The 14,666-nt window shown below is 52.1% G+C and overlaps 1 protein-coding gene across 2 annotated transcripts in view; it reads right to left on the bottom strand.

Moving 5' to 3' along the window:
* The window catches only part of CROCC2 (ciliary rootlet coiled-coil, rootletin family member 2), a 146,540-nt gene that overhangs the window by 84,977 nt on the left and 46,897 nt on the right, over positions 1 to 14,666 (bottom strand). For both annotated transcript variants that reach the window (XM_045030239.1, XM_045030237.1), the window contains exons 9-18: positions 13,576 to 13,803; positions 11,746 to 11,842; positions 11,503 to 11,592; positions 9,538 to 9,753; positions 8,012 to 8,211; positions 6,951 to 7,133; positions 6,358 to 6,502; positions 3,691 to 3,837; positions 1,333 to 1,563; positions 679 to 872 (exon numbers count right to left, since the gene is read on the bottom strand). In XM_045030239.1, the coding sequence (XP_044886174.1) occupies positions 679 to 872; positions 1,333 to 1,563; positions 3,691 to 3,837; positions 6,358 to 6,502; positions 6,951 to 7,133; positions 8,012 to 8,211; positions 9,538 to 9,753; positions 11,503 to 11,592; positions 11,746 to 11,842; positions 13,576 to 13,803 (1,731 nt within the window). The remainder of the gene's footprint in view (positions 1 to 678; positions 873 to 1,332; positions 1,564 to 3,690; positions 3,838 to 6,357; positions 6,503 to 6,950; positions 7,134 to 8,011; positions 8,212 to 9,537; positions 9,754 to 11,502; positions 11,593 to 11,745; positions 11,843 to 13,575; positions 13,804 to 14,666) is intronic.

Raw genomic sequence — 14,666 nt, 5'->3', positions numbered from 1 at the left:
AAGATTATGATCGGGGGGCAGAACTCCACTTCCTCCTGCGCAGGTGAGGCTTCATTTCAACCAGGGTGTGGCAGAGGAGAACCAGGACTGTGAAGCATTAACAATCCTTTCATTCAAACTGCCTAGGGAGCTGGAGCAAGCCCTCTGCATGGTGAATGACTGCTCAGGCCAGCTGGCACGGCATTCCTGCCAGCCCAAGGGAGTGTGGGCATCATGTCTCCCCACCTAGGTTGGTAGTGGCTGAGAACAGTCACCCTCCCAGCTGGCCATTGGCTGTGTGGGCTTAGCTGGAAACTCTCTCCCTTGCTCTGCATTGCTGCTGGGTACCAGTTGCCCCCCTGTGCCCCTCAGCAGGAGGGAGAGGAGTGGATGCAGCAGCAGGGATGGGGAGCGTGTTGGGCAGAAGTGGGGCTCCTGGCATTCCTTGTCTTCCCCCATCGGGAATGGCCCCTTCTGGTCTATCTCCATTACTGATCTGGGCTGTTCCCAGCCTCTTACCAGCAGGTAGCCCTGGGAGCACCAGAGCAAGAAGCTCCTGGCACAGAGAAGAGACCTTCTCTCCCCTGCCACGGCACCCCTTAACAGCCCTCCCTCCCCAAAATAAGAGACTAGCCAGCCTCCAGGTGACCCACAGGACTCTGCCAGTCTCCCAGGATCTGAAGAGCAAGGAGGGGGTACCTGAGCATGTCTGTCTCTTCCAGCAGGCCCTTTCTCTGCCTCTCCAGTACACTGAACTCCACAGCCAGCTGTGCCTTCTCCTTAGCGAGCTCCTCCTTCTCCTGGGCAGTGCGGAGCAGGGCATCGGCCTGAATCTCCAGCTCCTGGTGACTGTGCGCCAGCTGCTCACTCAGAGTGTGCTGCTGGCTGCTCGCCTTGGAAGAGCGAGAAAGGAAGGTGAGCAAAGCTAGAGAGCAAAGGGTGTGACTGGGCCCTCCATGCTCCCGGAGTCCCTTTTGCTGGCTACCCCTACTGCAGGCAGCAGAGAGGGAGGGAGGCAGATGCCCATGGGAGGGCTAGTCCCCCTCGGACCCTCCTCACCTCACCAGCCAGGCACACCAGGGCAGTATTCTGCGCCAGGGATACAGGTGGGGTAGGTCATTTCTTGGTGGGATTTGCTCTCTGCGTCCCCATCTTTTTCCCAGTCTGCTCCTGTGGCTCCCAGTTGCCCCAGGAACCAGCTGGCTGACAGCAAAGCCGCCACAAGCGAGGAATGGAGAAGAGCAGGCATGGGGGAGGAAGACCTTTGCCACAAAGGGAAGCCTGGCTCTTGCACAGCAGTGTGCAGGGAGGGATCGTTATCTGGGGCAGGTCCCCACCTGGGCCTGCTCTCACCTGCGTCAGGTGATCCTGCAGCTGGGCTTTTTCCCTGTGCAGCAACCTCATCTCTTCCCCCAGTGCCTCTTGCCTCTCCTCTGCCACCTGGCAGCTCTGCTCCAGCTCCTGCCTGGCTGCGCTAATCCATGCCAGCTCCTGCTCCAGGTGTGCCAATTGCTCTCGCAGGCCAGCTCGCTCCTGCTCCAGCTCCCGCCTCTGCTCCAGCAGCGAGCTCTTCTCCTCCTCCAGCTTCACCACACCCAAAAGCCAAAGAGAGGGCAGTGGGATAAGGGGCCAGCCCCGGGAGGAAATACCCTACAGACTTGACAAGAGTGAAGGGCAGGGGGGTCTAGAGTCGGAGCTAGCCTGCTGTTAGAAGCTCAGCTGCAGAGAGGACAGTTGCTGTTGCCATGGGGGATCCGTTCTCAGCCTGAGGATGTTCCCTGGATAGGGAATATATCCCCAACCCTAACTCAGACCTGGCAGGGCCTGGGGACTGCAATTCCTTCATGCCCATAGAACTTGGAGGCTCTGATGGTCACACTAGCGAGACGTGACTTCACAGTGGCTCCTGAGAGCTCAAGTGCCATAGGCTGAGCTGGCAAGGTGCAGAAGCGAGGTGAAGCCTCCTGCATGGTGCATAAGCAAGGTCCAGGCTCATGGGCAGAGCTGGGCAGTGCTTGAAGTGCCTTGGAAGTTCTACCCGCTGTTGGCACAAGCAGTCAAGCATGGGACTGCCATGCTACCCTCCATGTCAGGCCTCGCTGAAGTTACAAGCCCTGCTGGGACAGTGCTCATGAGGCTAAAACATTTCTGGCACAGCCCAGGGTTAAAGAAACTCGAAGCGAACATCCCATGGCTTAGAACTGAGGGGGAACCGCTAAAGAGAACGCACTCCGGCTGCCTGCATTCCCCACACCAGCAGGTTGGAGAGGGCAAACCTCACCCACCAGCCTGGGTGCTCTGGGGCAGGGCTTCTCCGGGAGATGCTGACAGACGGTGCTTAACTCCCACTGAATCAATGGGAGCTCGGTGCCTATGTCTCTTGTGGATCCTGCCCTTCCTCTCTTTGGGCTTCCGCTTTCCAGTGGTAAAAGGGACAATGACATTTACTTTCTCCCACCCTCCTTTCTTTACCCGGTAAGCTCTTCGGCGGGTCCTGATCCTGGATGGGGCCTCTAGGTGCTACAGGAATGCCCCCCAATGGTAGGAATGGGCAACAGAGAGCAGTCCTGCATGGCTCGGTGCGCTGGGGTGGGGATGGGGGGGCTCTGCCTTTGTCCTGCAGCCTACTCTCCCACTGAGGGGGTTCCCAGCCACTAGAACAAGAGGGATGCTTTTCACTTGGCAGAGTAAGATGTTTCTGTTTCAGAGTAATCCCGCCCTTCTCTCTGGATCCACCTGGCAGCCCCAGCAGGAAGGGGCTGGATCCAGCAGGCCCTGGCATAGAAATCTGCAGCCAGGAGTGGGAGAAGCAAGAAGGAGGCCAGGGAGAGAGGAGCTGAATGAGAGCAGGGAGGGGAGATGCTCTGGGGAGTGGGGGATGGGGGTGGGCAGGGAGGGCCCGTGGAGAAGGGAGGGGCACAGCCCACTCAAAGGGACCTAACCCTGCCCACCCAGACACATGCACCTTGTAGCCAAGTTCAGGAACTGCCCCTTTCAAAGGAGTGAGAGGCACTTCCCTGGGCTGGGCTGTGGTGATGCCCTGCAGCTGGCACATCTTGGCTGGGTACCTAACAGTGCTCTGGCATGGAATAACGGAACCAGCTCCTGTGGGCCAGTGCTGAGTGACAGAACGCAGGTCATGGGCTGGGGGTCGGCATGTGAGGGGCACAGGGGCAGAGCACAGGGCAGGAGCATGTGGGGGCACGGGCAGAGTGCAGGTGGGGTGTACAGGGGCAGAGCACAGGACGTAGGCTAGGGTGTTTGTGATGGGCACAGGGCCAGAGCACAGGGTGGGGGTGTGTGATGGGCACAGGGGCCGAGCGCAGGGCAGGGGCGTGTGAGCAGCACAGGGGCAGAGTGCGGGGCAGAGTGCAGGGCAGGGGTGTGTGAGTGGCACGAGGGCAGCACAGAGGATGTAGGTGGATGTTTGTGATGGGCACAGGGGGTGCGTGGGCAGGGCTGTGTGATGGACACAGGGGTAGCATGGAGGGTGTAGGCTGGGGTGTTTGTGAGGGGCACAGGGGCAGCACAGAGGATGTAGGTGGATGTTTGTGATGGGCACAGGGGGTGCGTGGGCAGGGCTGTGTGATGGACACAGGGGTAGCATGGAGGGTGTAGGCTGGGGTGTTTATGAGGGGCACAGGGGCAGAGCGCATGTGAGGTGAGTGTAGGTGTTGCAGTGGAGGCCATGGGCAGGGTAAGGTCTGTTACCTGCAAGAGAAGGCGGTTGAGGTTGACCTTGTCCTGGGCAAGACCTTCAGCCAGAGCCCCCATCTTGGCCAGTGAGTCTCTCAGCTCAGAGTCCTCCGATCTCAGCTTGTTTATGGCTAGTTCTAGCTTAGCACTGTTGGTCTTGGCCTGGGGAGAAGGGAGACCTCAGCACTTAAACACTGGCTGGGAGTTTTTCCAACCACAATGAGGTAAAACCTTCCTTGTCCCCGAGATTCAGGAGCCTCTGCTCCACTCTAGTGACGAACTGAGGCACAGTGCGAGGAAGTCTCTGGCCTGGGCTCTGCAATACACGCTGGGGTTGAAGCACTGATATCAGAAGGGTCTGGGATGCTCTGAGTTCATCTGGTGGGAAGTTAGTGGTTAGGCTGCTATAGCTGCAGATCCCACTATGTGGTTCATAGGGAGCAGACCCGGGCAATCTGTGAGCCAAATCCCACAGTCCATCCTCAAGCAAAACTCCCATTGAACTCACCCCAATGAGTGCCCAATGCCTCCTGCAACTCATGTCCCCACAGCAGGGTACATCCCGATGGGGGCTGAACAGTGCCAGTTCAGACTGGGATGCTACAGCTTTCTGGTCTTTGCAAGGCTGTATCAAATACTAACAAGATTTGTTCCCAGGTTCCTACTGTCACTGTGGAGCCTCTGAAATTCTCAGCCAGGCCAATGGCTACTGATGCATTAACGAGAATTCCTCCTGGGGGCTTGCCTCCCATGCCAGCTGTGCCACACTTGAACCCTATAGCTCATTTCACCCACAGACAAGACCAGCACCTGGGTGCCAGACTCCTTCGCTAGCCCCGCCACTGTTACTAAGTGCCATAAGTTAGACCTGCACATGCTTCCTGATGGACCCTTTGGGTAAGGTCCACTCTGCTGGGTCAGCAAGCAATCCAGCAGACTGCACCTACAGTGATGGGGCACGGTACTTCAGCCCCTGCAAAGGAATTGTTGACAGCAAGCTCTATATGATATTACTCATCTGGGGTTAGGACATTTTTAAAAAGCTCTCCCACCCATTCTACCCTCAGCTCACTGCTAGTTGCTCTCTAGGATTTCCTAGAAGAGTGAACACTATTGAGTGAGACAAGGAAACCCTTCTTTCCTGGGAAAAAAAACATGTTCCCCAATCGGGACATCCCCCACCCCACTGAAGATGAAGTGTGATCTGACACAGTTGTTGCAAGGCAGTGCTATTATTATGTGGCAAGTAATATACTAGTTTGGAAAAGTTAGTACCTCTGAAAATGCTGCCTAACAGAATTCTTGGTGCATGGATTTAGCTCTGGGCAGATCATTCTGCTATTGTCATAGGGATGGCTGCTGCTCAGTAGTTATTCACTGGAGCCCAGTTTAATACCCACTGACTTCAACAGGCATTGGGTCATGCCTGTAGTGGGCATGTTATTTCCAAGCAAAGAAATGAACTTGTAACACATTTTCCATTTTGAAATATCAGCTCCTAATGATGTCATGCCATGCACTGGCATCTCACCCACCACTCTCCCAGAGCCCTGTCCTCCCAGCCCCTATGGCTGTGTGAGAAACTAATGCCAATGGACAATGACTTTGTGCCTCCTGCTTGCCATACAACTCAGCCGGTGTCACTCCCGCCTTCAGGCTGGAAGACTGGGTGGGATTCCAACATAGCCTCAGTGACTTCAGAGTAGGGCGGGGTGAATAACTGATTATTCATTTAGGTTCCAAAAAATCAGAAAAAAATTGTTTTGGGTTGACCCGAAAATGAAATTTTTTTGACAAAAAGAAAAGTGGGGGAAAAAATCATTTCTGGTCAAATGAAACATTTCATTTGCATTTTGAATGTTTCACATTTTTTAATCTTTTAAAAATTAAATTGAACAAAATTTCTCAGTGAAAACTCAATTCAAACAATCAAAATGTTTCGCTTCAAAAATGTTGAAACAAAATATTTCAACTTTTTCAAAAGGAAATATTTCAAGCCCAAGCAATTCAGCGTCGCTGACACAAATCTGCAAATCATTTTGGCGTCAGCAAATCTGCATTTTTTTTGCTGAAACAAGTTTCAGACAAAAAACCCATCTGGTTCTACTTAGGAGCCCAAGTCTCACTGAAAGGAAATGGGACTCCTACTCCTAAAGCAGGTGGGTGGTTTGAAAATCCCACTTCCATGGAAGACCTGTCTCCTACTAGGATTTGGGTTCATGGTCTGTGCTGATAATGCGGTTCAGACCCAGAGTGATGCTTCGTCGTCAGAGATGCTGTCGTTCATACCAGACACATTAGCATTCCATCAGTCACGTTCTAGTGGGAATCTAGGTGGGAAGTAAGGATCCACTGGCATTTTCCCACTGGAGATGGGATCACAGGTTGATGACCCCAGGCCCAGGGCTCTCTGGGTGATAAGTTACAGCTGCTCTGTTTGCCTGCCAGCCACTGCCTGGCAATAGGATCTAGCTCATCACTTCTAAGTGCTTTTGGAAAAGCTGAGCATGAACAGTGTGGTACAAACCCAAACTCGGTTCCCCAGAGGAGGTGAACTGACAGGAGAAGTAGAGGTGAGGTAGATGAGGAAAAATGCCTTCGGTAAGGGAACACACTGGCCTGTGAAGTGCATGAAACAGTTGATCGCTAGCCAAGCTCCTAGGACACCATCGCCATTCTTACTTTAGACAGAGCACAGCTTACACATTCCTTCTCATTCTCCAGCACGTCCTTCTCCAGGATGGCCTGGTTCAAGGACTCCTTTACCACCACCAGCTCCTTCTTCAAGGCTGAGGTCTTCTCTTCTAACTGCTCCAGGGACCTCTGCCTACAGGAGTCACGCAAAAGGGAGGAAAATGATTTCTCCAGCGAAGTCTAGGGCCTTACTTTTCCGCTGGCCTGCGCCATTTGCCACGCGAGCGCTGTGTGGCTGTGAATGCTGCCACTCTGATCTGTGAGGAGTTTACGCTTCCTTCGAATCATTGTAAATGACTAGCTGGGCTTACTCTCCCATAGCAATGAAACCTACAGTCATGTACATTGTGAGCAGCTCCCCAGCCACGCCTGCTTCACTGCTACCTTTCAGTTAAGGCTGCACCCCAGTCCTGCATCACTTCAGTGCATGGTTCCAAGTGGGTTCCCTAACAGGGGGATGCTGGGCCATCTCCCCCAGCATTGTCCGTTACATCAGCGTGGAGTGGGGAATCAGCACCCTCTCCCCCTAGCAGGACTGCCCTGCATGCCATAGTAATGTGGGCAGATGTGAGGCACCTCACCCTTGCTCCAGCTCCTTTCTTGCTCTCTCCCGCTCTTTTGCCAGCTCCTCCTTCTGCTCCTCCAGGAGGCTTTGCTGCCTCTGCAGCTCCATGGTGCGCGTCCTCAGCCTTTCCACCTCCAGATGGGAGGAGTCCACCTGCTCGCTCAGAGTTCCCACCATGGCCTCTCTGGTCTCCTTCTCCCTGAGGGGGGGAAGGGAAACTGTGAGGGCTAGTCTACACTTACCAGCCGGGTCGACCCGGTGAGTTCGACTTCTCGGAGTTCGAACTATCGCGTCTAATCTGGCAGCCCCAGTCCTCAGACTGGAAGCTCCTCAGAACCTTCTATTTGCATGGAGGACAGGACTCATTCTCCTCTCTGCCTGCTCACCAGTGCATGTCTGTATACATGATTGGGTCTCATTACCTATGTCTCCTTAAAATGGAGAGCTGCTCACAAATGGATGTTGAAATGTGTTTCACAAATTAATCTGAAATTTTCCTTTTTTGTCAAAAACAAAGAACAAAAATTTTTTCTTTGTTTTGTTTTTTGAAGCAGGAAGCTGAGGTTTGGATGTTGGAGGTTTTTCCCCTTTCTCTCCCCTTTTTCCCCATATGCGGAAAAGGAGAGAAGGGGAAAGGAAGAAATCAAAAGCCCCAAAGCTGAAATAACTGGATTTTGTTGGTTAAAAACCCAGAAGATTAATAAAAGAAAACAAAACTTTTCCGTGAAAATGTTAATTTCCAAAGACAGCCATATTTTTGTCCAATAAAAGTTTAGACCAGCTCCAGTAATATGAGCAGTCTGAGTGAGCCCAAAACGCCAGAGACCTGCAATGGGCTGGTTCCCTTTTGCTTGGACTGAGACTCCAAAGGCTGAACATCTGCAGGGGTTGTTTAATCCTGAACACAGCACTATGGAGTGACACCCTTTCCAATCTGGACCATACCACAGGCTTGTCACGTGCATTACTCTTGGGGGTGGAAGAGTGACTCCATCCTCAGCCAGGCCACGCCAGGGGTATGGTGGCTCCTGACAGTACCGTAATTATCGATCCCCCGTATCCTGCTCCCATGTGCACCTGCTGAGAATCTCCACTGAGGATTTACAGTGCTGCAAGTCCCGCCTGCAATCCTGCAGGGCTCTGGCCAGCTCCTCACGCTCTTGCCTCTGCTCCTGCAGCTGCTGCTCTGCCACCTGCACCTCCTGCTGGCAATCGGACAGTTGCTTCCTGACGGCCCCCAGCATGTCCTGGGCGGACTCCAGTTGCAATTGCAATTCCTAGCCACAGAATGGAAAATAAGGCACAAGGGTAAAGAGCAAATTACACACTGCTTTATATGGCACAGCGCATGAGCACACAGGGCCAGAGCCCAGCTATCCTGGTGAGTGAGTGAAAGGCAGATCCTGAGATGCAGGTACCTAACTTACTCAAGGCTGCATCACATGGCTTAAACTCAGCCCCCCCGACCCCTGAGCTAGCAGCTGTGCCTTGCTGACCTTCTCCCCTCCAAGGACAGGCCTGATGCCACTTTCAAACCAGGCCCACACAATAAGCAGCACTGGCTGAAGGGCTGCTCCATGGCTCCTCTTCACCCCTAGTAAGTCCCCCAGACCCTCCCCTGTGCCCCAGTGTTATATCCCCTCACCCTCACGGCATGGTGGTACAACCACTACCCTTCTATCTGGGGGCTCCATCACCACACATGAGATAGCCCAGCCCCACCCAGCACACGCTCCCATCTCTGGGCTCGTGCTTCCCACTCCTGCTGCTCCAGGCAACAAGAGACTAGGGCTGGGGCTCACCCGCAGGTCCCCACATGGAGATGCTGAGACAACCCTGGCTGGAGCCTTCAGGCTGAGGTCATCGGTGGCCTGCAAGGTGCTGTAAAGTAGACCCTCCTTGCATGTCTATTGACACCCGCCCCTGGTGCGAAAGGGAGTGGGGGCTGACGGAGCCACACACTCAGGAGCTGGGCCCAGTCTACTGTAACTGACACCTCTGTGCCCCATCTTCTGGCTCTCCACAGCCCCTCGGAGTGGCATCCTCATGGCTCTGGCCTTTCCTTTTCCTTCTCCATCTCATGCTCTCTCCTTTGGCTTGTTCCTTTGCTCCTCCCATGTTATTTGTCCCCCTGTCAGCACCTAAGCAGCATAAGGCCCCAAGCAGGTTCTCTTATCTGGAGAGACGCTCCTGAGCTCCCCAGCTTCCCTTGTGGGTGGTTCTGTGGGTGAACATAGGGAAGTTGGAGATGACAAGGAATTGCAGGTCAATATGCCTGGCCCACTACTAAAGGCTGTGGCTGGCCAGTCCATCCAGCACAGTAACGACACTCCAAGAAATCATGTCTATGCTCATTCCCTTCATGCCTGCCCTTCCGTTAGCTGTTGATCCTGCCCTCCCAGCCCCCGCCTCTGAGACTGACGGAGCTGCCTCTCCTCTTTTCATCCCCCCCAGACGTTTTGGGATGCAGCCGTCCACTGGATGCAATGCCATCACTTTGCTCCTCAGGGAAACCAGCCCCAGTCTGTCAGCAGAGACTTCCTGGGATGCTGACTCTGAGTGGAATGAGAGGGGCTGCCCAGAGCTTGAGGCAGTGTCCTCACCTGCTCACGCTGCTGTCGCCTCTGGAGGGCACTCTGCACGGCTTGCAGCACAGCATCCTGGTGCAACGGGGAGTGGGCGCGGGATGGCGACGCCCGCCGGTGATGTGAAGAGCTAGAGCGCAAAGGAGAGGTTTGTCTGCCAAGGTCTTCTGCACCTGTTGCCCTCACGCTGTCCAGTGAGAAGGGCCCTGCACTCTCAGCATCGGCCAGAGCCAGCTGGAGAGAGAAGGATGGAGGGTTAATCCCAACAAAGCCAAACTGCCGTTATCTTCTGCACTCAACCTCCCAGCTATACTGGAGCAACCCAGCCACCACTGCCAAGTGGGAGGCCTGAAATGAGGCCCCGAGTGCCGAGAACCCCCATTCCTGCTGACAGCTGTGGGAGCTGAGGATGCTCAGTATTTCTGAATGGGAGGACCTCAAAGCTATTTAAACGCAGATCGCTATTGTAGACATCTCCGTGCTGACCTAGGCACTAACCAGCCTAATTTGGTTCTGACATGAGCACTTGCGGCCTACAGAAGGACCTGGTCCAGGAAAGCACATAAGCATGTGCTTAACTTTAAGTACATGAAGTCAATGACCTTAAAGTGAAGCATGTGCTGAAATGGTTTCCTGCATCAGGCCCTATGTAATTAGTGCCCAGCTCTTGGGGCTCCACATTTGAAAATGTTGACCTTGGCTACACCATCAGGAAATGCACTTTAGCCCCAAAACAAACACAAGCGGTGAAGAGAACTGTGCACCCAAACCAGGAGCAACGTTAGTGTCCAGTGCACATGGAGATAAGAGATTCTGCATGCCCAATTGCCAACCTAACCGCGCTCTCAGCACCCGATCACGAGACACGCTGAGCATCTGCAACTCCCAGTAACATCCATAGTCCGGAGGCCCTCAGTTAGGCACACAATTATACATGCATAAAGTCATCTGTAGCTTTGCTAGATGGGCAGCTCAAAATAATAATGCCTAGTTCTTTTCATTCAGAGATTTCAAATCACTTTCCCAAGGAGATTAGTATCATTATCTCCATTGTATAGATGGGGAAACTGAGGCTGAGAATGAGACAGGGACTTGCCTAAGGTTTCCCAACCAGTCAGTGGCAAAGCTAGGAATAGAAGCCAGGTCTTCTGAGTCCTAGTCCAGTGCTTTATGCACTAGGCAACACTGCCTCATAGAGTTCCTATGCTAGGGTTCCATGGACAGCTGTTGAAATTGTGACTGGTGCCTGCATAAGAGCGTCACTACGATGGCCCCAATTCAGCAAAGTCATTAAATACCAGTGCAGTCAATGGGACTTAAGCCCACGCTTAAGTGCTTTGCTGAATCACGGCCTATTGTTACAAAAGCAAGCACCAGCTCTAGAAACGAGACTGACAATCAGAGCCTGAAGAGCTGTGGAACGACATAGTGCATGCATGAGATTAACAACAGCATGAGCTGAGCACCAGATGGGAGGTTTGATTTCAGACAATCACTGAGTCAAATTTCAGAAGAACAAAGTGTACAATAACAGAACCTGTACTAACAACTCTGCTCTAGTGCCTTCTCTTAGATACCTGACATACTCCTTTCCGACACATGGGTAAGCAAAGAACCTGTACCATCAACTAGACTGTTGTTTTTAATACACAATTAGTCATCAAATTTCCACTATTGAGCCATATGGTCTGAATCACCAAATTAAAACCATTCACAATATAGACATAAGGGGCCCTTACTGGATTTAGTTCTCTATTGATCTAAGGTACACATGGCTCCCATTACTGTAGTAGCTGAGCAACCTTTTGAAACAGGGCATCCACATTTTACAGATAGGGAACTGAAGCACAGAGAGGCTAAGTGACTTGTCCACGGTCACCCAGGAAGTCTATGGCACAGCAGGGACTTGAATGCAGATCTTCCAAGTCCAAGGCGAGTGCCTTAGCCACATCCTTGCACTTTGCTGTGAGTGAAATAGCACACCTGTGTGATGCTGTTCATGATTCGCTGCAAAGATTCACTTTCATCTTTCAGGTCCTGCACCTCCAGTAGCTCTCCAGTTTTAATGATTTCCTGTGTTCAAAGAGAAGTGGTTTCTTAGTGATGAACATACGGAAAGTTCAGAGAAAGAGAGAGAGAGAGAGAGAGAGAGAGAGTGTGTGTGTGTGTGTGTGTGTGTGTGTGAGATTGACTAATTGAGAGAGAGGAGTTTGTGGATATGTGTACCAGTTTCTGAATGTCCAGTTTTAGAGCAGAGATGGTCTTCTCTTTCTTTGCATTCTGTTCTTTAAGTTTCTGTCCTAAAGCAGTCAGTTCTGTTATCCTGAAAGATACAAGCCGGGCACAGAGAGCAGGTTGAGCAGAGTGAAGAAAGCATCAGGGGCTCAATGGCAAAGCTGACATTTCCCCAGCACCTTTCAGTCCCTCCAGGGCATTCAGAGACAGTTCAATGCAGAGAACAGCTGCTCGTACACGACGAGATCTACACACAGGAACTGGATGGATGGGGTGAACACCTGACACATTTCAGAGGTAATGACCTGAACCCAAGAGGCACCAAGCCAGGAGAATCGTTGAGCGATAGGAAGGGAGGGTGGAATGAGGAGAGTTAAAGCTTTACACAGCTGGGAAATTTGTCACTGATTTACCATAATTCTGCTGAACAACAACCTCCTGGGCCACAGAATGCTATTTCCAGGGTATCTACTGTGTCATTTCCAGGAACATGAGAAGAAGTGTGTTAAATATTCCATGGTGTTTACTGAGTTATTTTTCTAGCACATTTCTCAACATCAATATCAGAGGAATAAGAAGAAGCTGCAGCCAATATCATTCTTCACTCTCTTTCCCTAAGCTTGGGAGCCCTGGCCTGGCTGGCTGAGAATGGGAGGGGAACGTTGTCTCAAAGGCCCCAACCCCACAATTTGTTGGGCGTGGGTAGGCTTCTGGGCTAGCATAGAGCCATCCATTGGCTTTAGCAGCGTTCCACACGAGCTTTGGGTCAGTGGCAGGATTGGGCCCAACACCTTTCAGTCTTAGGCTTCCCCTCAGAGCTCCACTGGTGATCCCAACCCTGACCTGGATACAAAACCCACTCCTGACTGGACAGCTGTCCCCCTGGGGCTCTGCAGTCGGGGAGGGCTCTGCAGTCATCCAGATCAGCTCTGGCTTTCAGCTTCTAACCAATGGATTCGGGGTGTTTATTTTCTCTAGTTTGGGGCCTTTTACTTCTTAGAAAACACTTCTGTGGGTTTAATCTGTTCGTGGCTGCATCACTTTGAGCAGAAGTCGGGTTCCATTAATGCATCACAACCTGTCTACCTAGGTATAGTGGTTATATGGCCCACTTGGCCTCTGCAAGTTCACCTTGGGTCCCCAAAACATGCCATTGAAAGAGGGGGAGGGGATGAGATCGCATCCTGTCACTGACTTGTTTCCTGGGTCTAACCTAGTGATCAGCATCTCAGAAGAATCCTTGACAGACCAGTGGCATTATTTACATGCAGAGTGCAGCCAAGATCACTCCCACGCCTGCCTGCAGTGTGAACCGCTGCCCCCCTTCCCCTTTCAATCTGTGTTGGTTATTTAAAACAACAGGATGATGAAAACAACAGGATCAAAGGAGGGTTTGGTGTTTGATTTTAGTTAGAGTCAGTCCCAGGCAGCTCCACCATGCCCCTGAAGTGGAACCCCTCCTGCCCTGGGCAGAGCACCTTTTCCTTGGGTGAGAGGAGATTTTGCTTTCTGAACTCAGATCCTCAGTTGTTCTAAATCAGCCCAGCCCCCTGGGTCCCACTGACATCAATGATGCTAAAAGAACTGACACCAACCGATGACTGGGCATTTTAGCTTCAACAGAGCTATGCTGATTTACACCCGCTGGGGAGCTGATCCATGGGCTTCAATGGAGTTACACCAATTTACATCAGCTCTGCAGCTGGCCATTCCTTGGAAGCTCTTAGGAAAAGCCAGAGGCAGGGAGCCGGAACACGACCCCAGTTGGAGACCTCTCCAAGGATTACCCCACTGGCTCACTAGGTCCCATCACATCTTCACCTGGAGTTCAGCTCTACTTTCTCGCCATCCCAGCGGCTCTGGAGCTGAATCATCTCCCAGACCTTCTCCCGAAGCTGCTGCTCCAAGCGTGCCCCCTGCAGAGCCTGCTTCTCCAGTGAGCAAGCTGCGCCACTCTCGGACAGACGCAGGTTCGAGTCCAGGTTCAGGCAGGCAGTCTGAAGGCGGCGTGCAGTCCTTGCCATGTCTTTCTGGGTCTCAGCCAGGCCTCTGGCAACAAGAGAGAAATCGCCCCATGTGAAGAATCACACAGAAATCCTTGTGGTTTTAGAGAGCATCACCTGAAAGCCCAGCCAGGGCTCCTAGCACCCAGCCAGCCAACAGCTGTCTGAGCCTCTTCCCAGAAACTACCAGGGCCCCAGCAATGGAAACCTACTCAGGACAGCCTGGCATGACTCACTTCCTGGGGGCACCAGATCCAGTGCCTCTCCTTTGGAAGCTCAATCCCCTGTCTGGCTGTTGAGACGTTATTAATATGAACTGTGACCATATAGATCATTGTTGCAACCAAGGTCCTATAGTGGCACCAAATATTGTACAAAGGAGGTCACGTAAGGTGTCAATGAAAAGGTTATGGTTTGCTGGTTATGATTATGCTATCTGTATGCATGTATCATTTTTGTATTTAAAGTTATAAGTATTGGCTCTATACTATCTGTATGTCAAACTTGTGCTACGCTTCTGGGTGACACCCCAGACAATTTGGCGTCAGCACTGCCTAGCCTGCTTGATGGCCAATTAAGGACCATCAGCTATACAACTGACCCACTGAAAGAAGCAGATACACCTTGTGACTCAGCAAGGCATGCAGGAACATGCCTATGGACAGAACTCTAAGGTTTTTCCATGCCATGTGATGGACAGCTTGTCTTTGGAACAAAGAAAGCACAAGTCACATGGCAAAAGGACTATAAAAGGCAGCTGCATCATCTCAATTTTGTCTTCAATCCTACTTCTTACCTCTGGAGGAACTTTGCTACAAACTGAAGCTCTGAACAAAGGACTGAATGACCCATCCAAGTTGTGGATATACTCCAGAGACTTGATTTGAGCCTGCAGCTTATTCCATCATT

Source organism: Mauremys mutica, chromosome 9 (assembly GCF_020497125.1).
Source record: "Mauremys mutica isolate MM-2020 ecotype Southern chromosome 9, ASM2049712v1, whole genome shotgun sequence".
NCBI lineage: Eukaryota > Metazoa > Chordata > Testudines > Geoemydidae > Mauremys > Mauremys mutica.
This window is presented reverse-complemented; position numbering and strand designations above follow the sequence as displayed.